General features: G+C 44.5%; 2 protein-coding genes across 7 annotated transcripts in view; one reads left to right on the top strand and one right to left on the bottom strand.

Moving 5' to 3' along the window:
* LOC309384284 (uncharacterized protein) overlaps window positions 1-16,331 on the top strand; it is a 47,880-nt gene extending 31,549 nt beyond the window's left edge. For 2 of the 4 annotated variants that reach the window (XR_014174022.1, XR_014174023.1), the window contains 2 exons: window positions 13,070-15,348; window positions 15,465-16,331. The gene's annotated coding sequence lies outside the window, so the exon portion shown is untranslated. Of the gene's footprint in view, window positions 1-8,149; window positions 8,267-8,421; window positions 8,790-13,069; window positions 15,349-15,464 lie in introns of those variants that run through there. The other 2 variants (XR_014174024.1, XR_014174025.1) reach the window with 2 other exon arrangements.
* Window positions 1,980-23,376, bottom strand: part of LOC309384253 (uncharacterized protein) — a 136,255-nt gene continuing 114,858 nt past the window's right edge. The window contains exons 1-2 of one of the 3 annotated variants that reach the window (XM_081937516.1): window positions 7,863-8,061; window positions 1,980-4,778 (exon numbers count right to left, since the gene is read on the bottom strand). In XM_081937516.1, the coding sequence (XP_081793642.1) occupies window positions 2,211-4,085 (1,875 nt within the window). In that variant the 5' untranslated portion in view covers window positions 4,086-4,778; window positions 7,863-8,061 and the 3' untranslated portion in view covers window positions 1,980-2,210. Of the gene's footprint in view, window positions 4,779-7,591; window positions 7,666-7,862; window positions 8,062-23,376 lie in introns of those variants that run through there. The other 2 variants (XM_081937514.1, XM_081937515.1) reach the window with 2 other exon arrangements.

Below are 23,376 nucleotides of genomic sequence, written 5' to 3'. Positions count from 1 at the left end.
GTTTTTGAATAGAAATAGAATTTTAGCAAGGAGAGATAGGGAGACACAGCTAATCAAAGGATCGACTGAGTCTATTTCTGGGGAGTAGCCTTGTGAGCGTGTCTTTAATACTTGTAGACCCAGTCCTATTGGATCCTGACGGAGTCATACCCATGCCTGGATGATGTCTTCACCTACTGGAGAATTTGTTTTAATTTATGCCAATTAGTGTACATTCAAAGCAACAATAAAGTTATTCTAAGTCTAACTAAGAACTAAAGATCAGTGGAAAACAGTATTATGGAATGATGAATCCAAGTTTGAAATTTTTGGATCCAATTCTTGATAACATGTGGGAAGAATTGGAGAAATGAACAAATGAGTGTTTGTGGACTTCAGGGAAGCATGGCAGAGTATTTGTCCTGGTTTGGAGTTACATTTCTGCCAGTGGTGTTGGAGATATTGATGGGATCATGAATGCAGAAAAGTATAGACAGGTTTTAGTTTAATTTAATTAATTTGCAAGTCAACATGTCATGGTTGCAGCCTCCTCGCAACGACAACAGTAACAGGAGAGAGGAGGAAAGGTATCGGAATGCGAGGGTGGTTTGGAAGGGAAAATCTGGAATTCAAGTGTACCATCTGGAAGCCAAACGGCTGAGCCGCAGGAACAGGGTGGACAGCGCGGCGAGTAGCAGACAAGGCTTCAGTAGTGGCAGTTACTTCTGGCTGTGCTAAACAGCTGTTTGTTGGATCCTCGGCCTGGTTCCAGTTTTGCTACATCGCCTGTTTGTCGGCCGGCCAGGAGGACACCACCCAACCACCTGCCAGCTGATTGAGACGAGGATCGCTGATGCACCACCACCACTGGAGAGGGGTCCAGCTACAGCGCATTCAATATTTGGTGTCCTGGAAACATTTCCCCCACTCCCAATCTGAATGGGTGGATAAATCCCATGTCAGGGCTCCTAGACTTTTACAGAAGTTTTATACCAAATATCCTGATAAGCCTTGAATTCCCTCAAAATGCTAATGCTTGTTATTGTTATTTTGTGTTGTTTTCTTTTTCTCTTTCTCCAGGAATGATACCCTTTCCTGAAGGAGGGCCGGATGTCAGCCTCTGCTTTGCTTACTTGCTATCGGCTGCTATAGAAATGGGTGGGGTGGGGATGGTATTTGGGATGGGAATAAATGGTACTGGAGGTGATATGATAAAGGGAGTTTTCCTCTCACCATCTTCTGCGTATGCTGATGGCCGGTGTTTGGACCTGGTCAAGGCCAACCATCCTGCATACCAATGTAATGAGCTCTCAGCACTGACGTCACAACAAACTTTGCTCAAGCATTGGACTAATTCTGGCTCTGGCCTGGTTAAACTTATTGCTGGCTTGATGGTTCCTGAGCGTGTTTGCTTAGTTTGGCTCAGGTCTGGGCTCGGACCTTTGAAAGCACATTAATTTGAAGGCTTTATCAGGGAGAGAAGGGGGAGGCGGGAGTTCAGCAAGGTAATCTCACTTAACCACTGTTACAACATGCAACCAAAATTGGCAGGCCCCATTACAGTTGTATTTTAATGACTACTTGTAGAATGGTCAATTATGGCACTCATAATCTGGAGGACAAGAAGGTAGAAGATAGAAATGTCAACCCCGAAGCTGGCAAAACTGGGGCCATTTTCTTTTCTGCTTCAGTGCTTCAGTGCCACATACTGGAGCTGAGGGATAGGGTAGGGGAAATAGAGATAGCTGGGGTGCTGTACACGAAACAAATGCTTTCCCTTGGGAACCAAGGACATTCCCGCAGGTGCTCAGGAGACTGAGGTCACCTAGCAACTGGACTGTATGCTGATTGGATCATGTGAATATCTTGGGAAAGTGACAAACTTTTACTTTTACTTTTAATTAGGTGAAAACCATGGGAACTGTTAGTCGGTTTTCATCAGCTTGTGCCAATATGACATATCTAATAAAACTATTCTTTGAGGAAACTATCTGCCTTGGAGCAACTTTTGCCTCATGTGAATAAAGAGTTATTTAGGCCAAAAGTGCTGTCCACAGACTGGACATTTGAAAAGTCTCTCCGATATGAGTCTTCTGGTGTTTCATCAGGTTTGAATTTAAATGGAAACTTTCCGCATAATCAGGACATTCCAAGTGTTTTTCTCCTGTGAGAGACCTCTGGTATATCACCATGTGGAAATTCTGACTGGAACTTTTGCCACAAACAGGACACTAATACGGTTTCTCTCCCATGTGAGTCCTCTGGTGACGGATGACCTCGGAATTTGTAATGAAAGTTTTCCCACAATCAGGACACTCAAAGGGTTTCTCTCCTGTGTGAATCCTCTGATGAATCACTAGGCTGGAGTTGCGTCTGAAATGTTTCCCACAATCAAGACATTCAAAAGGTTTTTCTCCTGTGTGAATCCTCTGGTGTATCACCAGGTAGCTTTTGTGACTGAAGTTTTTCTCACAGAAAGGGCATTCAAAGGGTTTCTCTCCTGTGTGTGTCCTCTGGTGACTGATGACCTCGGATTTTGTAATGAAACTTTTCCCACAATAAGGACATTCAAAGGGTTTCTCTCCTGTGTGAATCCTCTGGTGTACCACCAGGTGGGACTTGTGACTGAAGCATTTTTCACAATCAGGACATTCAAAGGGTTTCTCTCCTGTGTGAGTCCTCTTGTGTTCCACCAAGTGGGACTTGTGCCTGAAGCATTTCTCACAATCAGGACATTTAAAGGGTTTCTCTCCTGTGTGAGTCCTCTGGTGTCTCACTATATGGGAATTTCTAATGAAACTTTTTCCACAGTCAGGACATTCAAAGGGTTTATTTCCTCTGTGTGTCCTCTGGTGACTGATGTGCTCGAATTTGCTAAGGAAACATTTCCCACAATATGGACACTGGTATGATTTCTCTCCTGTGTGAGTCCTCTGGTGTTTCACCAGGTTGGAATTCTGACTGAAACTTTTCCCACAATCAGGACATTCAAAGGGTTTCTCTCCTGTGTGAATCCTCTGGTGTACCACCAGGTGGGACTTGTGACTGAAGCATTTCTCACAATCAGGACATGTAAAGGGTTTCTCACCTGTGTGAGTCCTCTGGTGAATCACTAAGCTGGAGTTGCATCTGAAACTTTTCCCACAATCAGGACATTCAAAGGGTTTCTCTCCTGTGTGAATCCTCTGGTGTACCACCAAGTGGGACTTGTGCCTGAAGCATTTCTCACAATCAGGACATTTAAAGGGTTTCTCTCCTGTGTGAGTCCTCTGGTGTCTCACTAGATGGGAATTTCTAATAAAACTTTTTCCACAGTCACGACATTCAAAGGATTTATTTCCTCTGTGTGTCCTCTGGTGACTGATGAGCTCAAATTTGCTAAGTAAACATTTCCCACAATATGGACACTGGTATGATTTCTGTCCTGTGTGAGTCCTCTCGTGTTTCACCAGGTTGGAATTCTGATTGAAACTTTTCCCACAAACTGGACACTCATACGGTTTCTCTCCTGTGTGAGTCCTCTGGTGGTTCACCAGGTCAGAATTCTGACTGAAACTTTTCCCACAAAGAGCACATTCAAAGGGTTTCTCTCCTGTGTGAGTCCTCTGGTGTACCACCAGGTGGGAATTTTGACTGAAACTTTTCCCACAAAGACTACATTGAAATGGTTTCTCTCCTGTATGAGTCATCTGATGAATGATGACCTCAGATTTTCTAATGAAACTTTTCCCACAATCAGGACATTCAAAGGGTTTCTCTCCTGTGTGAGTCCTCTGGTGAATCACTAGGCTGGAGTTGTGTCTGAAGCTTTTCCCACAATTAGGACATTCAAAGGGTTTCTCTCCTGTGTGAGTCCTCTGGTGTACCACCAGGTGGGAATTGTGATTGAACCTTTTCCCACAATCAGGACATTCAAAGGGTTTCTCTCCTGTGTGAGTCCTCTGGTGGTTCACCAGGCTACAGTACCGACTGAAACTTTTCCCACAAATAGGACATTCAAAGGGTTTTTCTCCTGTGTGAGTCCTCTGGTGTATCACTAGATGGGAATTTGCAATGAAACATTTTCCGCAATCAGAACATTCATGTGGTTTCTTTTGTGTGTGCATCTTCTACTATATTACCAGGCCGGAGTTCAGACCAAAACTTTCCCCACCATCAGTGCACTCAAAAGGTTTCTCCCTGGTGTGAGTTCTCTAGTGTATCACCAAGCTGCCAAGTTCAACTACATTAGGGACACTTGTAGGGCTCCTCTCCTATGGGGGTCCTTCCATGAACCACAAGGAAGCTGTTCTGGCTGAAGCTTTGGCCACATTAATATTGCTTTTCTCCAATGTGGATCATTTCGTGAATACTCAGTTGTGATTTGAAATACGCACTTTGCCCACAATAGCCACGTCTGTGGAGCTGCAAAATGGGATCACATGACTCCAGAACACGGCAACCGTCATAAATGTGAGTTAGCTGCCAACCACTCAAATATAAATCACGTGGCCATGGGCTGCAATAGTCATAAGAATGAAAAATGGTCATAAGTCAGTTTTTTCACTGGCGTTATAACTTCAAACACTCAGTAAATGAACTGTTGTAAGTTGAGGAGTACATGTAATGTATCCTTTTGTTCCACATACTTCAAACTCTTTTCAGTTTGAAATCTCTTCTTGATCACCTGCTGGAGTAGGAGAAGAACGTTGGGGTTTTCTGAAGGAAATGGAGAATATTTTTATTTCTGGCTTGATTTGATTTGCTTTTTAACGTTGCTTGTTATTCTCAGTTGTCCTGAGTGCTCTTATCCTCCTTGCCTGTAAGATTCAAAAAAATGTGTAATTGTTATTGTTTATAAAATGGTTGCAGATGAGGTAGAAAAAGAAAAAATATACGGTACATTAACAGTGGAAAGCAAATATGCCACAATGCTAAAATAACCTTAGATTATGATTTATTTCACACATTGAAGATTACCGAGATCCAAGTTGACATTTGCATTCAACCACGAAATTCTCTTGTTAATTTGGGTCAATGCATATTCTTAGTACAGCAATTATTGGATAGAATCGCTGTAATTAGAATTAATACAACATAATAGAGAATAATAGAGTTGGAAGGGACCTTGAAGGACTTCTAGTCCAATCTTCTGCTCTACCATTTCAGACAAGTGGCCGTCAAATCTGTTTTTGAAAGCCTCCAGTGATGGAGCACCCAAAACCTCTGAAGGCAAGATATTCAATTGATTGATTGCTGTAATCTCTCTTTTGTTAGTTTCCATCCATTGTTTCTTTTGGTACTTTGGAAAATCGTTTGACTTTGTCTCTATAGGAGCCCCTCAAATATTGGAACACTGCTGCCATGTCTCCACTAGTCCTTCTCATTATACTAGACATACCCAATTCCTGTAGGCATTCTTTATATGTTTTAGCCTCCAGCACCGATATTATAAATATGCATTTTCTGTTTCAGATTTTACCAATACTTGTGACACTCCATTTAAATAATGGCCGATTTGGATCTCTAAATTTATATTGCAAGGGAGAAAACAAGAATTTAAAATAAATTATTATAAGACCCTAAGGAAAGAGGCTTGGGTTTATCAGATTTGAAATTGTACTTTGATCCTTGTTTTGTCTGGCAAAAAGAGTGGGTGACTCTCCAAATTAAGAGGTTACTTGACCTAGAGAAATTAAGAATTTGATGGTATAACTATTTATGGTATGATACGGTTAGGGAATGATATAAAGGCAATGAATTTTGGAAATATAAACATTGATGTCATATCAATAGAAAAATGGAAGAATATTTTCATTCCCACAATGGATGAATGGCTGTGTAACCTGATAAAGTTAACAGAGATGGGTAAATTGACTGCTTTGATTAAAGAAAAGAACAGGAATAATTTTGCTTGTACGTGGAAACTGCTTTTGGATTTTGATCTTGAGATAGAGAAAAAAATGAAAATTTGATTTTGGGTTTTATTGATTAGATATGTTTGTTGTTATAGAACAAACTTTATATTATAGAACTACTTTATATTATCATATAAAAGTAAATAGTTGAGGTTTGATGTTAGAAGTCTATGCTTTTCTTTTTCCCTTAACCCTACACTTATCTTGCTCCCCTTTTCATCCCTTCTTTTACCCTTATCTTCATTTTCCTTTGCACTTTTGTATTTTATATTTTGATCAATTAATAATTTTTTGCGAAGAAAAAAACCTAAATTCCTAGCACTCCAAAGGGTTATCATGAAATACGGTATATCTTGAAGTTCCAGGGATAGATTATACAATTGTAGATATATACAGAGAAATAGTATAAATAAATAAATCTACAAATTTATATATCTGGAAAATCCATGTATTTTCAGCCTGAAACATGTTCCAAAATGGTTACAATCAAACCTTTAAAACTACTTTTAGAGATGTGTGGGCTTTAACTGATGAAATGATGCCTTAAGCCTCTGCAAGATTTGAAGCAAACGTTTTGCCCATGGAAGTCCTGACATCTAAATAAAGTCAGAAAATACTTTCCACCACCACTCTGGTGACATTCCTATTGAAGCAGTCCTCACTTAATGACTACATTTGGGAATCACATGTGTCACTAAGCAGCCTGATCATGAAGCACAATGTCACATGAGAGTGCCAAGTTACATCTGTTCCTCTACAGTTGTGGGTTTTTAAAGGCAATTTCAGCAGACCCTGACTGGCAACTTCCTGCTGACATCCCAACCGATTTTGCTTGTCAGAAGCTAGCTGGGAAGGTCAAAAAATGGGAAACAGGAGTGTGGGATGCTGCAACCATCATAAATGTTCACAGGTTAGTAGATACCAAATTGATGCAACTCCTTTTTCTGCACCTGCATAACCACAGGAACGATGACCACAGATTTCTGGACCAGGTCTGCATCTGCTTTTGCAGTGCCATAGTAACTTTGAAGGCTCATGTAACAAATTGTAAGCATGGACCACCTATACAAACTGAACATCTGAAAAGGTCCTCAACAGAACCTTTTTAGTTGAACCTGGTTAATACATGGATGGGGCACCAATAGGAAATACTGTGCCTGTAGGCTAGACATGGAAGTAAAAAAATCAAAAAGACACAGTGGCAGATCAGTCCAATATTATTGCCAAGAAAACATAACAGGGTCCATAACAGAACAAAAGAGTTGAAATTGGAAATCTTCCAGTCTACAGAAGAGGAGGCCGAGGGGTGAAATGATAGCCATCTTCCAATACCTGAGGGGCTGCCACAAAGAAGAGGGGCTCAACCTCTTCCCCAGAGCATCTGAAGTCAGAACGAGAAGCAATGGATGGAAACGAACCAAGGAGAGAAGCAACCCAGAAACAAGGAGACGTTTCCTGACTGTGAGAACAATTAACCGGTTTGCCTGCAGAAGTTGTGGATGCTCCATCACTGGAGGCTTTCAGGGAGAGACTGGATAGCCATGGAAATGGAAAAGGTCTCCTGCTGGAGAAGGGGGCTGGACTAGATGACCTCAAAGATCCCTCTCAACTGTTATTCCACATTCTATCTAGTTGCTTCTCTGCTTCCAGGCCGTGGAGGGAACCAAAGAGCCCGAGTTGCTCCCGGATTCTCCTCCCACCTGCCCTCAACTCACCTCCCAGCTGCTGCTTTGAGCCTTGGAAGAGACGCCAGAGCCTCTCTGCACGAAACTCTCCCCTCTCTTCCTGACTGTTTCGGAAGAGGAAGTTCCTCTATGCTTCTCTTCCGTCCTTTCTAGCAATACAATACTCGATGGTTTTAACTCTTTTAAGCTCAGCCACAGAGGTCGCTGTTGTACTGTTGGCTTTCCAACCCACAAGCTCCAGTGTATGAGAGCCCAAAATGAGTGAAAAGTGACTAACCCTACCAGACTCCTCTTGACATACCGTCAAGGATGGTGGGTGTTGTAGTCCAATGACATCTGCAGCACTTTCTTTCCTCTTCTTCAATAGCTATGAATTCCTAATTTACATTTAGAGATCCAGATTATCTTTTTTTAAAACCTGGATCTTTATTTTGGGTCTTTTGGCCTTCCCTTGAGGGGGTGACGGTCTTTTGCGGTCCCAGGTAGGGGGACTTTGGCATCGCTCGGGGGCGCCCCAGTCGCCCCCTCCCTGCAGCTCTTCAGTGAAGGGGTTAAAAGAGAACTTTTGCGCCCAGAGAGGAGGGAGGAAAGGGGGAAAAGGGGAGGTGGGAACCCAGTTTCCTTCCCCTCTCTGATCTCCAGACGTCTCTTACGCCAAGTGCTGCGGAGATCCCCTCTCGGGGAGGGGCGGTCAAGGGCCGCCAGGTGGGCAAGGACGCTGGGAGAGGGGGAGGGGTTAGGGGAGGGGAAGGGAAGAGGGGGGAATCCCCAGGTGAGGGAAGGGGAGGAGGGATTGCTTGGGGGAGGGAGGGAGAGCGAGGTGGGGTTTCCCCAGTTGCGCCCCCTCCCCTTCCCAGTCTCCGCCTTTCCTGGCAAGGTTTTCTGCTCCGTGGGAACCGCTGCGCCGCCGCTTCTCCTCCTCTTCCTCCTCCTCGGTTGCTGCTCCTGCGAACGGCTCTCCGACTCCCCTTAAAATCCTCCCTCCCATTCTCCCCCCCACCTTCCCCGCAGCCCAACATTTGGTGCAGACGGGCTCCCAGTGGGAGGCCGCCTGGTGTTGGGGGAGGTTGGGCACCACCGTTCCCACGTTCCGCTGTGGCTGCTGGGGAGGATCCGCCTCCCAGGGTCTGGAGGGGAGGAAGAGGATCTGGGCTCAGAGGGATCATGGCTGGAGGGGCTCCCTCCGAGGGCGTGAACCCTGCTAGGAGGAGCCCAATGGCATCTGAAGGTAGGCTTGCTTTGAGATGCAGTACCTGAATCTGCCTCTCTGACCTGCCCAGATTCCCTTTCGGGTGGCGGCTGCATCCCCGTTTCTCTCTTACCATGGAAGGGAATAGCCCTGCCTGCAAAGGTTTTCCATTTTAGTTTTAGTTCTTTTATGGGTGGTATAATCTACCCTGAAGAAAAAGCTCTACAGCTTTGCAAAATGATAGGATAGGAGGGGTATAGGATAGGAGGGAATAGAAGGAGGGGGGTTGGTTGGAAGAGGGGGAGGGGGAGGGGGAAAGGAGGAGTTCGTTGAGGGGAAAAAGGCGGGAAGATAAGGATAGGAGGAGGCTTGGGGGAAAAGGCCTGAGAGGGTAGGAAAAGAGGCTTAAGGGGGAAATAGAGAAAGAGGCCTGGGGAAAGGCAGAGGGAGTGAAGCAATAGAGAGGATAGGAGTAGCTTCTGTGGGGAAGACTGAGGGAGAGAAGGGGATAGGATAGGAAGGGCTTCTGTGGCACCAGACTGAGGGAGAGAAGGGGATGGGACAGGATAGGCTTTTGTGGGGTGTGCCTGAGGGAGAGAAGGGGATAGGATAACAAGGCCCCCCTCATTAGGGACTTGATCTCAGAGGGGGAGCCAGACCTCGCAGGAATAACGGAAACCTGGTTGGGCCCGGAGGGGGGGTTGCCCCTCGGGGAAATGTGCCCTCCAGGTTACCAGGTATTCCATCAGCCACGGGCCCAGGGTAGGGGTGGTGGGGTAGCGATAATCATCCGGGAAGATTTGGCTCCAAGAGAATTCACTGTGTCGCAGACATCTGGTTGTGAGTCTCTGGGCGTGAAATGGGGCCCAGGGAGTCAGTTGGGTCTGTTGATAGTATACCTGGCTCCCCGCCATACATCAACGGCCCTGCCCGGACTCCTCGAGCTGATCGCGGAGATGGCAGTTGAGACCCCCAAGTTATTAGTGATGGGGGATTTCAATCTGCCGTCGACGGGAGAGGCATGCGAGGCAGCCCGGGAATTCATGGCTTCCATGACAGCCATGGATCTGACTCAAGTAGTTCGGGACCCCACACACGAAAGAGGCCACATACTGGATCTTGTGTTTGTCTCCGACCAGTGGACGAGTGATCTGGGAAGAGGGAATTTAGTCATCATGCCCTTGTCATGGTCAGATCACTCACTTCTCCAACTGGACTTCCCTGGTGCTACCCCCCGCCGCAGGGAGGCGTAACCAGTTGGTCCCAGATGGTTCCGCCCCAGGCGTCTGATGGAACCAGATAGGTTCCAGGCGGAGCTTGGGCCACCTCCTGCAGACCTGTCCCGCTCCCGGGCAGAGGACCTGGTGGCCGCGTGGAACAGTGCGGCCGCCGGGGCCTTGGACCGGGTTGCGCCTTTGCGGCCTCTCCGATGGCAACGATCGACTCGGGCTCCCTGGTTTAACGGGGAGCTAAGGGCGATGAAACGCCACAGGAGACACCTAGAGAACAAGTGGAGATCCTCCCGCTCCGAATCCGATCGAACACAGGTAAGAGCCTACTTAAGGACCTACCTTGTGGCAATAAGGGTGGCCAAACGTCAATATTGTGCCACCCTTATAGCGTCCGCAGAGAACCGCCCTGCCGCCCTGTTTCGGGTGACCCGCTCCCTGCTGTCGCAGGGACAACGGGACCCCCCATTGCAGGGCAGGGCAGAGGAGTTTGGGGAATACCTCTCGGCGGCTTTCGATACCATCGACCATGGTATCCTATTGCGCCGTCTGGAGGGGTTGGGGATCGGGGGCACCGTATTGCGGTGGTTCCGCTCCTACCTCTCTGGCCGGACGCAATGTGTGTTGACAGGTGAGCAGAGGTCGACCCCGAGGCCCCTCACTTGTGGGGTCCCACAGGGGTCGATCCTCTCGCCTCTCCTGTTCAACACATATATGAAACCGCTGGGCGAGATCATCCGTGGTTTTGGGGTGAGATATCATCTGTACGCTGATGACACTCAGCTGTATTTTTCCACCCCAAACCACCCCAACGAGGCTGTTGAAGTGATGTCCCGTTGTCTGGAAGCCGTGCGGGTCTGGATGGGTGACAACAGGCTCAAGCTCAACCCCTCCAAGACAGAGTGGCTGTGGCTTCCGGCACCCCGGTACAACCAGCACATTCCATCGCTGGCCATCGGGGATGAACAATTAGCCCCGGTGGAACGGGCACGCAATTTGGGCGTCCTCCTTGATGCCCGGCTGGCTATGGAAGATCATGTGGCAGCCGTGGCGAGGGGGACATTCCACCAGGTTCGCCTGGTGCGCCAATTGCGACCCCTTTTGGACTGGGAGGCCCTGCACACAGTCACTCACGCGCTGGTGACGTCTCGCCTGGACTACTGTAATGCTCTCTACATGGGGCTCCCCTTGAGGTGCACCTGGAGACTGCAGTTGGTCCAGAATGCAGCCGCGCGGGTAATTATGGGGAGATCGAGGTTCTCCCATATAACACCGCTCCTGCGCGAGCTGCACTGGCTTCCTGTGGCCTACCGGGTGCGCTTCAAGGTGTTAGTTACCATCTTCAAAGCGCTCCATGGCATAGGGCCTAGTTACCTGCGGGATCGTGTCCTGCCCCATACATCCCTGCGACCCATTCGCTCACACAGAGAGGGTCTCCTCCGGGTGCCGTCCTCTAGAGATTGTCAGAGGGCGGTGCCCAGGAGTAGGTCCTTCTCTGTGGCGGGCCCTACCCTTTGGAACGACCTCCCCCCAGACATTAGAACAACAACCGATCTCCGCTCCTTCCGCAGTAAACTGAAGACCCACCTGTTTCGGCTAGCCGGCCTGACATAATTCGACAACTTTTCCACCCCTAGGTCATTTTTAATTGTCAATTTTAGTTTTTAAACTATTAATGTTATTTATTGTAATTATTTATTTATTTTTACCTCCTCTGTATGACACTGTGCTAACTGTTGCTTGTGTACGTCGCCCCGAGTCCCTGTGGGGAGAGGGGGCGACTAATAAGTTTAAATAAATAAATAAATAAATAGGAGAGGAGAGGCTTCTCTGGGGCCAGCCTGAGGGAGAGAAGGGGATAGGACAGGAGAGCCTTCTGTGGGGCAAGCCTGAGGGAGAGAAGGGGATGGGACAGGAGAGCCTTCTGTGGGGCATGCCTTAGGCAGAGAAGGGGATGGGACAGGAGGGCCTTTTGTGGGGCAAGCCTGAGAGAGAGAGAAGGGGATAGGATAGGAGGGGCTTCTGTAAGGCAAGCCTGAGGGAGGGAAGGGGATGGGACAGGATAGGCTTTTGTGGGGCCTGCCTGAGGCAGAGAAGGGGATAGGATAGGAGAGGCTTTTGTGGGGCCAGCCTGAGGCAGAGAAGGGGATGGGACAGGAGAGGCTTCTGGGGGCAAGCCTGAGGGAAAGAAGCGGATAGGATAAGTGATTTAGAAAGATAAAGGAATGTTAGGTCAAGGGACAGACCTGGGAGCTCTGTTGGAATAAAATGTTGTTTGGAGAGGTTCTGTTTATATTGTATCCAGATAACCATCCCAGTTATGCCATTGCAACCCTCCCTTTCCCATTTTCAGTTTTTCTCCAAATTTCATGTCTATATAAGGCACAGAATTTCTCTTGAGTCTCTGCACTTTCGCTTTTCCTTTCTCTAAAGATTTCTAAAAACATTTTAATATAATGTAATTTGGAGCACTTATTAACTTCAGCCTGGTGTATGGATGATGGTATTTTGACTGGTCTTTTTTAAAGAGGAGGGCAGTGGTCCATTTTCTCCCAAGTGCTTTGAAAGGATAAACCAAATCCTGATTTAATGTAACAAAAGATGTTGACTGCAGTAAGGTCAAGCTAGCTCTGGGTTTTTTAAGCCAAAAGATACAGAAAGGATTCCCCTCATCCCAGCCCACCCCCATTACCACTCTGTCTCCATCAATCAGAACTCATCAAGATGTTTTGAGAACTCTGAAATGTTTTGGAATAGTAGGCATTCATTCTCAGAGTGTCTGGGCTTGGATTCTGGTGCAAACTGGTACTGAGGTTCTCTGGTCTTCGTCATCTGTCATTTCCTACTCCCTATTCTTAGCTTTTGTAGGGCTAAGAATTTGTGATTGACGCGAGTCAAAAAGAGAATTTCAGGACTGAATGGATATTTAAACTTAGATCTCAGTAGTCTTCCATGTGTCAAATGAATCATAATTGTTATTCTTGTGTTGTGGCATGTTTGCTTATTCATTGAAATGCATACTTCCTGTTTTTTCACATCTGCAACCATTTTATAAATAATTAAAATTACAATTTTCTTTGAATCTTATAGACAAAGAAGATGCCAATAAGAGCACTCTGAACTGAGAATAAAAGCAACATTGAAAAGGAAAGCAAATCAAGCCAGAAATCAAAATGTTTTCATTTCCTTCAGAAAACCACAAAGTTCTTCCTCAGCACCTGAGAGAGAAATGAGAGAAAATCAAGAAGGGATTTCAAGCTGCAAAAAGTAGAATATACAAAACACAAGGATACATTACATAAAAGATCAAGGGAGATTATTTTTCATTCAGAAAAAGAGGTAAATTTCTGGATGTCGGTGAACAGAAAAGGGTAAATTAAGACAGTTGTGTAGAGCAGACAGTAATACAGACCTCGCTACGTGAGGAAAAAATGGTTTGAATCAAACTAAACAAGGGATTCTCCATATTTTTTACCTCCTCAATATCAGTGGTGGATAAGCTCCATAGATGTGCCTATTGTTGGAAAAGCACAGATAGTACATCACAACTGATTATGCAAGAGAGGATCTACACTGTCGAAAAACCATAGAAATGCTGCAAATGTGACAAAAGGTTTAGTCTACACAGCTGTATTTTGATTCATGGAAAGACACAGACGGGACAGATGCCCTACAAATGCTCTCGCTGTGGTAAATGCTTTAGTAAGTACAGCAAATTTGTGGTACATCACAAGACTCACACCAAGGAGAAAGTGTGTGAGTACCCAGTTTTTGGGAAAAGTTTAATTAGAAATTCCTACTTCATGAGTCACCAGAGGACTCATAGAGAGAAATCCTTTGAATGTTCTGACTGTGGGAAAAGTTTCAGTCAGACTTCCCATCTGGTGATACACCAGAGGATTCACACAGGAGAGAAACCCTTTGAATGCGCTGACTGTGGGAAATGTTTCAGTCAGATTTCCAGCCTGGTGACCCATCAGAGGACTCACACAGGAGAGAAACCCTTTGAGTGTCCTGATTGTGGGAAAGGTTTCAGTCACAATTCCAGCCTGGTGATACACCAGAGGATTCACACAGGCGAGAAACCATATCAGTGTCCAAATTGTTTGAAAAGTTTCAGTAGCAGTTCTAAGCTGGTGAAACATCAGAGGACACACATAGGAGATAAACGATATGGGTGTCCAGAGTGTGGGAAAAGTTTCAGTAAGAATTCCCAACTCATAACACACCGGAGGACTCACAACAAGGAGAAACCATATGAAAATCCTGATTCTGGGAAACGTTTCAGTCAGAATTCCAGCCTGGGAACACATCAGATAACTCATATAGAAGAAAAACTGTATGAGTGTACAGAATGTTGGAAATGTTTTAGTAGGAATTCCAGTCTGGTGACACACCAGAGAATTCACACAGGAGAGAAACCGTATGTGTGTCCAGAGTGTGGTAAAAGTTTCAATAAGAATTCCAGCCTAGTGACACACCAGAGGACTCACACAGGAGAGAAACCATATGAGTGTCCAGAGTGTGGGAAAAGTTTCAGTAAGAATTCCAGCCTAGTGACACACCAGAGGACTCACACAGGAGAGAAGCCTTATAAGTGTCCAGAGTGTAGCAAAAGTTTCAGTCAGAATTCCAACCTGGTGACACATCAGAGAACTCACATAGGAGATAAACCGTATGATTGTCTCGAGTGTGGGAAAAGTTTCAGTCAGAATTCCAGCCTTGTGACACATCAGAGGACTCACACAGGAGAGAAACCGTATCAGTGTCCAGAATGTGGGAAAAGATTCAGTCAGAATTCTAGCCTCGTGACACACCAGAGGACTCACACAGGAGAAAAAACATGAGTCTCCAGAGTGTGGGGAAAGTTTCAGACTGAATTTCACCCTGGTCATAGACCAGAGGACACAACAGAGAAAAGGCATGAGTTTCTAGAGGGCAGGAAAAGGTTTAGTGTTTTAAGGTGCTGGACTTACACTGGACAGAAACAAATGAGTTTCCAGAGTGTGGGAAAAGTTTCACTCATAATTCCAACCTGGTGGCAGGATAGATGGCCCACATCAGAGAGAAACCCTTTGTCCTGATTGTGGGAAAAGTTTCAGTCAGAATTCCAGCCTGGTGACACACCAGAGGACTCATACAGGAGAAAAACTGTATGAGTGTCCAGAGCGTGCATGAAAAAATTCTGAAGATTCCCAACTCATGACTCACATAGGAGAGAAACCATATCAGTGTCCAGAGTGTGGGAAAAGGTTCAGTTACAATTCCAACCTGGTGATCACCAGGGGATTCACAGGAGAGGGAAACTACAAGTGCTCAAAGTGTGGAAAAAGTTTAAGTCAGAATTCTGACCTAGTGGTTATTTATTTGTTGTGTAGTAAATTGTACGCCGCCCCGAGTCCCTTGGTGGAGAGGGTGCGGCATATAAAATGGATTAATAAAATGGATTAATAAAATAAATAAATAAATAAATAAATAAATAAAGGAGTGCTTTCCAACTTTTGCATATTGGTGGCCCAGTTTGCAGGGGGAGGGGGGAACAAGGGCGTAGGATTGGTGGACTGGCGCATGTAGTCCTGTGCACATAGCTCCACTTATGCAAGTGTGAAGTCTTTGAAGTGTAGTTTTGTGCTCATTCAGGCTTCTCCGCATCCAGAGCATTAGTGAGTTAGAAAAGCTGAGCTCGGGCTCACCTGTCTGATTGAGCTCCTCTCCGCACTCTGCGCTTGCAGCATTGAGAGCAGGTAGCTTGGCAGCCTGGATGGCGGGGAGGGGGAGAGAAAAGGGAATTGGGTCACTCCAGCTCCACACGAGAGAAGCTTTTGGGCCGATGCTCGCATGAGTGGAGCTGTGCGTGTCCACCGGCCCACCTCATTCACAGCTTCTTTCCAAGTAGGTCACAATCCGTTTATGGAAGCTCAAGGGAGATATTGGGAGGAGATTGAATGCTGGTGGGAGACTTCATCAACACTTCCTCCTGGAATGGTTATTTCCAAGTAGATGACAGAGGCAGAAAACTCTGGAGAGCCTCCAGTGACATTCTGCTGCCTGCACAAGTTTGAGAAGGACGGCCACCGGGCCACCAAATGCAAATCTAGCCATCCTGCCCAAAGGTGACCCTGGGATTTTACCAAGAAGCCCACCAAACTGCCTCCAGGAGCCCACAAAGCAGCCCTGGAAATAGTCAATGTCATAGAGTTCACCCCATCCCCCATAGATGGTGAGAAGACTCCAACTAGCCCAGCAGAGGGTCCTGGGGAGAGTGACACCGACTCCAATAATGACACCTTGTAGCAGGGGTGATTCTAGTGACATTCATCACTGAGCGGATAGAAATGCAGATGGGGGGGGGTTGTCACACAGGGACCCAGTTTCATCATAGCGCTGGGTATGAAAAGACCCCTGGTACTAGGATTAGCATGGCTACAGAAATGGGACCCCTATGTCAGCTGGAGGAAGTGGTGGCTTAAAATCCAGAGGACTAAAGCAAAAGGACAGCTGGGAAGGGCCCCAAAGCCAAGGCAGGAGGTGGGGGCAGTAATGAAAGAAGGCTGACTCTCTCATTCTATAGTTGTACTGGGACTTGTAGGATGTGTTTAGTGATGAGGGCTCAGATGAGCTCCCACCCCACTGTCCATCAGACCGCTCCATAGTACTCCTGCTAGGTGCTAAACTGCCTAAAACCAAACTTTATTCAATGACTGAAGATGGTTTGTTTTCTGAGCTTTTGGGTTGGTTTCTGAACGTTTTGTTACCAGACTAGGTAACATCTGCAGTGGAGTGTAGGGGATCTATTCAATGACTCCTAGGGAATTGGAGGACTTACGAGCTTTGATGGTTCATCTAATTGGCTCGACCCAGGGTGGCTGCCCAGTCCTGTTCCGGAAAAAAAAACAGTCATCTATGGGTAGGCTATAGAGGGCTAAATGGTATACGTGTTCAAAACATTTACCTGCTGCCCCTAAAGAAGGACATGCTAGCACACCTGACGAAAGGAAATATTTTTATCAAACTGGACTATAAGAAGCATATTACCGAGTCAGAATTAAAGAGAGTTGATTGAAAAACAGCATTTAATTGACCTTGACTGCATCAGGCTTATGACCTCATTTTGTATATGGTGTTAAATGAACCATTGTGGACATTAAGTGAGGCATCACCTGATTGCTATGATTTCATTTCTGTCTTCTCCATGAACTTTGCTTGGCTGGTTGGGAAGCATGCTAATGGCTAACACATGATGATGGGACAATTTGATGGCTTAAAATACAATGATTATTTGCAAAGCTGGTTTTTTTCCAATATCATCATAATCTTGAATGTTTACTACATGAGACAAATGGCAAGGCAGGACTACCTCTATTATACACAGGAACAAAAAGCCATGTGCAGTGGATGTCATTTGCTGGAAGCATCACAGGGAGGAAATAGTTGTTGTCGTACCCAGCTAGTGGAATACCCTGAAGGATCATGGTGAGAAAAAATGTTTCTGTTCTGTGAAGTCCCCTTTGTCTGAGACTGATGGAGGCGTTTGGGATTATGAGCACATAATAAGAATCCCTTTGTGAGCCTGAGCTCTTCCCAAGAAGCTCCCACGAGCAGCACAGCCACTTCTTAAAAGACTCCTCACCATGGTTTGGAAACTGTTGGTTGGTTGGAGAAGGCTGAAGGAGATGTGGATTCTACAGATCTGGAGTGAACAGATTCGATGTGTGATGAACGGACTTTGAAATGAAGTTGGTTGTCACTGGGAAATGAACTTGCCATATCCAACTGGAAAACTATTTGGACTGGACTGTGGTGACAATGGATCGACAACAGAGGTTTATGATTTTGAGGAATAAGACACAATAGTTGTTTTATTGTTCTAAACCAAAATATTAAGAAAAAGTTTTATTCGTAAGAATCAAACAAAGATATTTCATCCCGGACAGATCACAGACAATGATTATGGTAAATAAAAAGCCATTCTGGACTTTATACAAATTCAATGCAAAACTAAATTGTTAATGCTATTTTAACTTTGCTGTTTATTCACCTGTTAACCACTTTGCCTCTCTGTGTAGTAGATGGATGAAAGTCAAATTGTTTGTAAATAGAGGTAGAACTTTATAAATTTCGGGCCTGCTTCACAAGGGAAGGTAACTAATATTGCTCCGACATATGTATGAATACTCAAGTGGAGGGGATAGTATATGTAGATCTGTTTTGGCACATTTTTTTGGTTTCTTTTTAAACGTTGTGTCTATTCTTGCTTTTGTTTTAAAGCTTTGTGGGTTATTTTGGAGTTTTAGTTATATTAATTTTCTGAATAAAATATATTTTTTCCAAAAAATCCACAAGAAGCAAGTTCATGGGGCTGCTCTTTACCTCTCTTCTAAACTGCCTCAAAATTCATGGAAACATTGCACTATAGGCTTGGAAGGGACCTCGGAGGTCTTCTGGTCCAACCTGCTGTTCAAGGCAGGACACTGAAACCATCCCTCTCAAGTGGTTCTCCAGCGTACTCTTGAAAACTTCCAGTGATGGAAAACCCACAAAACCTGGAGGCAAGCTATTCCACTGATTAATTGCTCTGACAAAAAAAAAATACTTCTTCTAGGTTGGGCCTCATTTTAACTAGCTTCCACCCATTACTTCTTATGCTGCCATCTGGTGCCCTAGAGAATACGTCAATCTGCTCTTCTTTGTGTCAGATGCATAAGTCCTCGAAGACAGCTATCTTGTCCCTCCTATTGATCTTTTATCATCTTTGTTGCTCTTCTGTGCATATTTCCCAGTGTCTCAACATCTTTATATCATGGTGACCAGCACTCAACTGTTCTGACCCCCCGGCCTGTGAATAAACCAAAACACAGGATTGGCTGTTTGCCACTGTTTAATTACCAAGATAATGAATCCTTTGGCTGAGAGCCCAGACAACTCACTTTCAAATAGTGTAGCTTGGCAGCAACCCAGATACTTCAAATGAACAACGCAGATAGTCCAAACGAATAGACACGAGTAGAATATACAGACAGATTTTCTTCACTACTAATTCAAACAGTTGTTTCCTGCAAATGTCCCCTCCCAACGTCTCAGCTATAAACTCTCTTGGGAGGGGACAATCCACATCCACCTGTCCTTAATTATCTTCTGTGAGTCTGCCTACAGAGTTGCTGCTTCCATTGCTCAGCCCTTCTCAATCTAGCATCAGGGACAAACTGCCTTTGATCCTCCCCACTGCTCCATGCCTCAGGCGCCTCCTGGTGGCCAACCAGCCTCTCTGGTCCCTGCTCTGAGTCTGAACCCTGCCCAGGGTCCTCCACATCGTCCAGGGCATATGGTTCCTCACTATCCGAGTCCATCAGCAGCTCAACCAGATCCTGCTGGGCCACAACACTCAACTATGTATTCTAAGTGTGATATTGCGTAAAGCAATTCTATCTTTTCTTGTTGTCTTGACATTATTCCTCTGTTGATGCAACCTAGGACTACATTGGCTTTTATTGGCAACTGCAGCACAATGCTGGCCAAGTGGTACTTGTCCACTTATCATGCACCCCAGGGATACATGGCCTGCCCTTTTGGAGATCTCCCAGAGGCAGACACCATTTTCATTGCAACCACAATTCCTTAACACAGTCAACAAAGTGTTAAGGTAGCAAAACAGAACAATTTCTCCCACTCCCAGTGACCAAGTAGCAGCCCTCCATCCAGGCAAAACAGAACCATGATGCAGCCCTCAATGAAATCTAGTTTGACACCCCTGCGATAAGGAGTCATCTTGGCCAAAAGTACTATCCACAGACTGGTCATTTGAAAGGCTCTCCCATGTGAGTCCTCTGGTGTTTCATTAGGTTTGAATTGAAATGGAAACTTTTCCCACAAATAGGGCATTCAGTGTTTTTCATGTGATCTCTGGTGTATCACCATGTTGGAATTCTGACTGAAACTTTTGCAACAAACAGGATGCTCTTATGTTTTCTTCCCTGTGTGAGTCCTCTGGTGTTTAACCAGACTGGAATTCTTGGTGAAACCTTTCCCACAATCAGCACATTCAAAAGCATTCTCTATTGTGTGTATCATCTGGTGATTTGTGAGCTGTAATTTTGTAATGAAACCTTTTCCACAGTCAAGACATTCAAAGGGTTTCTCTCCCGTGTGAGACTTCTGGTGTTTCATCAAGCTAGAATTCTGAGTGAAACCTTTGCCACAAACAGGACACTCATACGGTTTTGCTCCTATATGAGTTCTCTGGTGACTCATGAGGTAAAATTTTCTAATGAAACATTCCCCACAATATGGACACTGATATGATTTCTCTCCTGTGTGAGTCCTCTGGTGTTGCACCAGGCGGGAATTGGAACTGAAACTTGTCCCACAAACCGGACACTTGTATGGTTTCTCTCCTGTGTGAGTCCTCTGGTGTATCAACAGGCTGGACTTGTGACTGAAACATTTCCCACAGTCAGGACATTCAAAGGGTTTCTCTCCCGTGTGAGTCCTCTGGTGTATCAACAGGCTGGACTTGTGACTGAAACCTAACCCACAAACAGGACATTCAAAGGGTTTCTCTCCTGTGTGAATCTGCTGGTGTACCACCAAGTGGGAATTGTGACCGAAACTTTTCCCACAAACAGGACATTCAAAGGGTTTCTCTCCTGTGTGAGTCCTCTGGTGTATCACCAAGTTGCCCCTCTTACTGAAACTTTTCCCACAGTCAGGACATTCGAAAGGTTTCTCTCCTGTGTGGGTCCTCTGGTGTACCACCAGGTGGGAATTGTTATTGAAGCTTTTCCCACAATTAGGACATTCAAAGGGTTTCTCTCCTGTGTGAGTCCTCTGGTGTACCACCAGGTGGGAATTGTGATTGAACCTTTTCCCACAATCAGGACATTCAAAGGGTTTCTCTCCTGTGTGAATCCTCTGGTGGTTCACCAGGTTGCAGTACCGACTGAAACTTTTCCCACAAATAGGACATTCAAAGGGTTTTTCTCCTGTGTGAGTCCTCTGGTGTCTCACTAGGTGGGAATTTTTAATGAAACATTTTCCGCAATCAGAACATTCATGTGGTTTCTTTTTTGTGTGCATCTTCTACTATATTACCAGGCCAGAGTTCAGACCAAAACTTTCCCCACCATCAGCGCACTCAAAAGGTTTCTCCCTGGTGTGAGTTCTCTAGTGTATCACCAAGCTGCCAAGTTCAACTACATTAGGGACACTTGTAGGGCTCCTCTCCTATGGGGGTCCTTCCATGAACCACAAGGAAGCTGTTCTGGCTGAAGCTTTGGCCACATTAATATTGCTTTTCTCCAGTGTGGATCATTTTGTGCACATAAGTTGTGATTGGAAATACGCACTTTGCCCACAATAGCCACCTCTGTGGAGCTGCCAAAGGGGTTCCAGTGACCATGGGACTGCTGCTATAGTCATAAGTGTGAAAAATTGTCATAAGTCAGGTTTTTCAGTGGCATTGTCACTTCGAATAGTTACTAAATGAACTGTTATAAGTTGAGGACTACCTGTAATGTATCCTTGTGTTCCGTATACTCTACTTTTTCCAGTTTGAAATCTCTTCTTGATTACGTGCTGGGGAAGGAGGAGAATTTTGGGGTTTTCTGAAGGAAGTAGATAATATTTTTATTTCTGGCTTTATTTGCTTTCCTTTTTAACGTTGCTTGTTATTTTCACTTGTCTGGAGTTCTGTTATTGGCATCCTCTTTCCCTGTAAGATTCAAAGTAATTGATTATAAAATGGTTGCAGAAGATGTAAAAAAGAAAAAGAAAACCATATATATTAAAGGTAAAAAAGAAATATTCCACAATGCTAAAATAACCTTAGATTAATTATGATTTATTTGACATATTGAAGATTATGGAGATCCAAGTTGACATTTGCATTCAACCATGAAATTCTCTTGTTGACTTGGGTCAATACAAATTCTTAGTATAGCAATTATTGGCTGGAATCGCTGTCATTAAGATGAATACAATATATAACAGAATAATAGAGTGGAAAGGGACCTTAAAGGTCTTCTAGTCCAACTCTCTGCTCTACCATTTCAGAAGTGGCTGTCAAATCTCTTTTTGGAGCATCCAAAACTTCTGAAGGCAAGCTATTCCATTGGTTGATTGCTGTAATCGTTAGGATTTATTTTTTTGGAGTATATTTTTATTATTTTTACATTTAAAACAATGCAGTACCGCAAAGTCGAAGTGAACATACATTCACATTATATACAACTAGTCTCAACCATTAAATATTAGCTAACTTAATACATTGTCTATCCTTCTGTCCAATCACAATATATACAGTTTGTTCCAGTCTTGTCACCTTGTCCTATACCAATCATAAAATCTGTTCCAGACTTCAAAATATTCTGATTCCCCTTTATTTTTAAGTTCAAGAGTGAGCCTATCTGCTTCCGCACAGGCCAAGACTTTTCTGATTATATCTAGCTCTGATGGTGTTTTTTCTTTTTTCCAATATTGTGCATAAGTTATGCGCGCCGCAGTTAGTACATGTACAATTAGATAAAGGGTATCTTTCTTAAAACTTTCTGGTATTACACCTAGGAGAAAAATTTCTGGTTTAAACATAATTTGGTCTCCCACCATTTGTTCTAACCATGATTGAATCATTTTCCAATATTTTTTTGCCTCATTGCATGTCCACCACATATGATCAAAAGTGCCTGGTGTTTTTTTACACTTCCAACAATTTGGGACCAGATTTTTAAACATTTTGGAGAGCCGTCTTGTGGGGGAGATGCCATCTGTAGAACATCTTATAAAGATTTTCTTTATATACCGTAGCCAATGTTACTTTTCGATTAAGTATCCAAAGTTTTTCCCACTTAGCGAATTCCACATTATAACCGAATTTTTTCACTCAGGCGACCATAGTTTCTTTCACATGTTCCTCCTCTAGCTTATGTTCCAACAAAAATGTATATAACACTTTGATCAACCTGTTTTCTGTCTGTATCAAAAGTTTATCTAATATTGTGTAATCTTTGGTAATACCTTCCTTCTTTCTATCCTGTGAAAACCTTGATTGTATTTGTAAATAAGACCACCATTCTACTTGGAATTTCCTTTTGAGTTATAGGTTGCATCTCTCTTTGATTAGTTTCTATCCATCGGGTTTTTTTGGTACTTTGGAAAATAAATGGACTTGTCTTTGTCTTTATAGGAGCCCTTCAAATATTGGAACACTGTTGTCATGTCTCGGCTAGTCCTTCCCATTAGACTAGACATGCCCAATTCCTATAACCGTTCTTTGTACGTTTTAACCTCCAGCACATTAATTACCAAAAATACATTTTCTGTTTTAGACTTTACAAATACTTGTAAGTGATACTCCATTTAAACAGTGGCAGATGGAGATCTCTGAGTTTATATTGCAAGGGATA

The sequence above is a fragment of the Natrix helvetica genome (assembly GCF_964273705.1).
Source record: "Natrix helvetica genome assembly, chromosome: 1".
In the NCBI taxonomy this organism is placed as follows: Eukaryota; Metazoa; Chordata; class Lepidosauria; order Squamata; family Natricidae; genus Natrix; species Natrix helvetica.
The sequence above is the reverse complement of the archived record's forward strand: the minus strand, read 5'-3'. Positions and strand labels throughout refer to the sequence as shown.